The 2288-nt window shown below is 52.1% G+C and overlaps 2 protein-coding genes across 2 annotated transcripts; one reads left to right on the top strand and one right to left on the bottom strand.

Moving 5' to 3' along the window:
- Positions 1-180: 180 nt before the first annotated feature.
- On the top strand, positions 181-563 carry H257_19425 (hypothetical protein; the record flags this gene model as incomplete). The annotated part of the gene is made up of 2 exons (XM_009848570.1): positions 181-314; positions 446-563. 2 exons carry the CDS (start codon positions 181-183, stop codon positions 561-563), a joined length of 252 nt encoding a protein of 83 aa, XP_009846872.1.
- Positions 564-1871: 1308 nt separating this feature from the next.
- Positions 1872-2023, bottom strand: H257_19424 (hypothetical protein; the record flags this gene model as incomplete). The annotated part of the gene is made up of 1 exon (XM_009848569.1): positions 1872-2023. A coding segment is annotated over one exon (152 nt), but the record flags the coding sequence as incomplete, so codon positions are not given.
- Positions 2024-2288: the final 265 nt, after the last annotated feature.

The following is a 2288-nucleotide window of genomic DNA, read 5'->3' as shown; positions in this document are numbered from 1 at the left end:
AGCGATATAAGCGTTGAAAGCGATATAAACCTTGAAAGCTTTGAAAGAGGTGTAAGCGTTGCAAGTGGTGTTAAGTGGTGTAAGGGTTCAGAGCGATTGGCCGAGCTACGAACAGCCTGGATCAATCCGAGGTCGACGGTGCCCAAGGGGTCCGTCACGCCCACGTTTGCGTCGTTTGTGATGAACATCAAGAACCCTCGGTGGGACGGCGTGCCGTTCATCATGAAGGCCGGCAAGGCATTGAACGAGCGCAAGGCCGAGGTGAATTGCTCCATCTATGGCGCCCCCGCGGCTGTCGCGAAACAACTCTCGTGGTGACAATGGCCGCTTCGATGCTGGTTTGAACCGGTCGCCCGTAACCAATTGATATTGTGTCAGTTTGAATGTGGCCTCGTCAGTGGCACCACCAACCCAACAAAATGATTTGTTTGGAACTTGTCGACAGTTCCGAAGAAGACGAGCCCATCTCCGTACCGACACAGCATGCAGTGACCCATGGAGATGTCGTCCACAACATCCGACTCGACCTTACGGATGCACTGGTGGGGTACGCGTACACTTGAAAAGCACGTCAAACTTTTTGACGCAAATGACCGTGCCGCGCTTCCGACTGGTTCTTTGTATGCGTGTTCTTCATACTACTTGGCACGCTGTCCGCGATGCTGCTGCCATACGTGCTTGCCTCGCTGCTTGCCACGCTGCTGCCCGCGCTGCTCATCTCGCATCTTGTGTAACTCATCGACGCGACTGCATGTGACGTTTGTATGATTTGATTCACATTCAACGAGAAGGCCTCCCACTTCGGAGTCCACGGCGTGGTCAAGATCGCCGAAGTGAAAAGTCGATTCCTGCATATTGCTGATCATCGATAAAGTCCGTTACGGTGGGCACGCCGTCGAGTTCGTGAAAATTTTGGGGTGCGGCTATAGTTTTGTTCCAGACTGTACGTACCGTAGGCTGTGTATAAGAGCAAGATCATGCGATGTGATATTTAGGACTCGGTGTCCAAAGCTCGGATTCCAGCATTGACGTGGCGAGTTGGAATTGGTGACGAGAAGTGAAAGCGCGAAGATGCATGACCTAGGCTTGACTCGAAAAGGTATGTAGTTATTATGATTTTTGAGTGAATGTTATTATTGAATATTTATGTAGTCCTTGAAAAGCGAGCAAGGGAAGCCGCTGATTCTGATTGGGCTGAGCAAACGATACAAATATCTATCGCGCCAAACCCTTCACACACGGTAGCACCAAAGCGTTATTATTCCTTATTTATCAAGTAAGAGTATAGCTCACACGGGTAGAGCATGAAGCGCAGTACGGAGAAGCATCGCTCCTCGTCCTCCTTCCCGTCCGGTTGGGCAGCGCCCCGCCGTCGGCTACAGCCTCATCGTACTCCATCAATGTCCAGCAGCTCGGGAATCGCATCCCAAAATAGTAGAGGATTTGCCCGTCGTTGTTGCTCGCATCAACGACGGCCAAAGTTGTTACATTGTAAAAGGGATGGCGACGACGACAGTGAGCATCATCAGGTTCTCGGTCGTGCCCTCCTGGCTCTGGACGGACACAGTGACACCCACGATTGCCATGGCCACGACAAAATCAACAATGCAACCGCCCGTCGTCGTCGGAGAGGGGGGTCACGCGCTTGGAGTGGATGTTCGTAGAACAGTTCCAAATCATGAAATATCTCCAGATAAAAAATGAGTTGCACTGGCACGGCGCGACTGCTGAGTCCCCCCCAGACGGCGACCAAGCAGCTGTGGCACGACCACGAGTTTGTCCACGAAAGGCAGAAGAATTGAGCTGCTTTGGATTCGTGGCGCCATTTGCAGCCATGTGCTGGCCGTATGTCGTCACAGGGGTGTCCATGGTCACAGGGGTGTCGGCAGCACCGCACGTCGCTCGGTTTGCCGGGCACCCCGACTTGCTGTTACCTCTACTTTATGAAAGTACGTATCCGATGGACATGCTGCGTTGTGCATGGGAAGGCTTTGCAGCAAGTACGCCGCCGACGACCCACAGCCTACAACAACCCATCACGAAAGTGCAAAGAGCTGGGTGGTGTCGCTGTCGAGTCATCAGCTTGCATTGATTACGTCCCTGCCCTTTGTACACACCGCCGACACATGGCTGCACAAAGTCTCGACGGAAAAGCGAGCCATGTCAAAACAACAGTGGAACTGTTTTAATGAGGAAAGCTTTGCAAGTGGTGTAAGGGTTCAAAGCGATATAAGCGTTGAAAGCGATATAAACCTTGACAGCTTTGAAAGAGGTGTAAGCGTTGCAAG

The sequence above is a fragment of the Aphanomyces astaci genome (assembly GCF_000520075.1).
Source record: "Aphanomyces astaci strain APO3 unplaced genomic scaffold supercont1.578, whole genome shotgun sequence".
NCBI lineage: Eukaryota > Oomycota > Saprolegniomycetes > Saprolegniales > Verrucalvaceae > Aphanomyces > Aphanomyces astaci.
The sequence above is the reverse complement of the archived record's forward strand: the minus strand, read 5'-3'. Positions and strand labels throughout refer to the sequence as shown.